The following is a 1,712-nucleotide window of genomic DNA, read 5'->3' as shown; positions in this document are numbered from 1 at the left end:
AGCTACTCATGTCATGCTGGAGATGTAGAGAGCACAGCAACTGTGACAGTGAAAGGTTATAACCTTCTCCTCCCAAAATAATTTGAAAAACTTTCTAGTTGTATGAAGTGAAATAACAAAATATAAATGTTCTATATGTTCAGAACTTCCCACTTTCTTCAAGAAAGAGCTAGTAAACATGGAGGCCGAGGAAGGTGGAGCAGCATCTTTGTGCTGTGAAGTGTCTAAACCCGTAGCGTCTGTCCAGTGGAAGAAAAACAGACTCCCTCTTAGAGCGAGCAGGAAGTATGAAATGAAACAAGATGGCTGCCTGTTCCAGCTCCACATCAATGACCTGAAACCTGAAGACAGTGGCAGCTACACATGTCAAACTGGACCCGCAGAGACCACTGCAGCACTATCTGTGAAAGGTTTGTTGGTTCAAAAAGCTCTGATGTTGATTTTGATCAAGGCAAGATAAATATATGCTCTAAAATATTTGGCAGTTGTGAGTTGAATATCTTCATGTAATTAATATGTTTGCATAGAAATGTGCAAGATTTAAAATGTTTTATAATATTTGATAGAGAATCCAGTTTTCTTCATGAAAGAATTACAAAATATGAATGGTGAAGAAGGAAGTATCATCTCTCTGTGCTGCGAACTTTCTAAACCTGCTCCTGTGCTCTGGAAGAAAAACAAACTGCCTATGAGAGCCAGCAGGAAGTATGAGATTAAACAAGAAGGTTCCATCATTCAGCTGTATATAAAAGATTTAAAACCTGAGGACAGCGGGAGCTACACATGTCAAGCAGGGAATGCAGAGACAAGTGCAACTGTGTCTGTAAGAGGTGCGTGAAGCTCAACAGGTTCTGGATTATTGATCAACTAACACAGAGAAAAGAATTGATTTATTGTATTTTTCTCTCCAATCTTCCCGTAGAGACGCCTCCATTCTTCAAGAAAGAATTAAGAAGTTTGGAGGCTGAGGAAGGAAGTTCAGCTTTCCTGCAGTGTGAGCTATCTAAACCAGGGTTGTCTGTGCAGTGGAAGAGAAACAGACTGCCACTTCGGGCAAGCAGGAAGTATGAGATAAAACAAGATGGCTGCCTGTTCCAGCTCCACATCAATGACCTGAGTCTTGATGACAGTGGCAGCTACTCATGTCAAGCAGGAAACACAGAGACAACTGCTAATGTGACAGTGAAAGGTGATGATCCAATCGTTAGGAGGAATTTGATGATGAGATTTAGCTATTATAATAATCTACCAAAAACACATTTCAACTGTTCACCAACTTCACTCATGCTAAGTATATTTGACGTAACAATATCTTATTTTACCCAGAACTTCCAGCTTTTATCAGGAAGGATCTGCAGAACATAAAGGCAGACGAAGGATATACAGCCTCACTTTTCTGTGAGGTTTCTAAACCTGGAGTCTCTATTCAGTGGAAGAAGAACAATGTGCCTCTGAGAGTCAATAAGAAGTATGAAATGAAGCAGGAAGGCTGCTTTCTACAGCTAAACATCAAGGAGATCAAACCAGAGGACAGTGGCTGCTACACTTGCCAAGCAGGAGAGGCAGAGACTAGTGCCACTGTCTCAGTAAAAGGTTTGTAATTTGGAAAATTGCAGATGAGATTTTGCGGTGTTACATCCCTTAATTATGACACATATTTATCAAAATGTAATTATTCTAAATTTGAACTCAGTATTTCATACACCACTAAA

General features: G+C 40.0%; 1 protein-coding gene across 1 annotated transcript in view; it reads left to right on the top strand.

The window, feature by feature from the left end:
• Nucleotides 1-1,712, top strand: part of obscna (obscurin, cytoskeletal calmodulin and titin-interacting RhoGEF a) — a 57,937-nt gene that overhangs the window by 31,736 nt on the left and 24,489 nt on the right. The window contains exons 46-50 of the mRNA XM_016671805.1: nt 3-55; nt 144-410; nt 567-830; nt 923-1,189; nt 1,327-1,593. Coding sequence (XP_016527291.1) covers nt 3-55; nt 144-410; nt 567-830; nt 923-1,189; nt 1,327-1,593 — 1,118 coding nt within the window. The remainder of the gene's footprint in view (nt 1-2; nt 56-143; nt 411-566; nt 831-922; nt 1,190-1,326; nt 1,594-1,712) is intronic.

Source organism: Poecilia formosa, unplaced genomic scaffold (genome assembly GCF_000485575.1).
Source record: "Poecilia formosa unplaced genomic scaffold, Poecilia_formosa-5.1.2 Scaffold52, whole genome shotgun sequence".
Classification (NCBI taxonomy): Eukaryota; Metazoa; Chordata; class Actinopteri; order Cyprinodontiformes; family Poeciliidae; genus Poecilia; species Poecilia formosa.
This window is presented reverse-complemented; position numbering and strand designations above follow the sequence as displayed.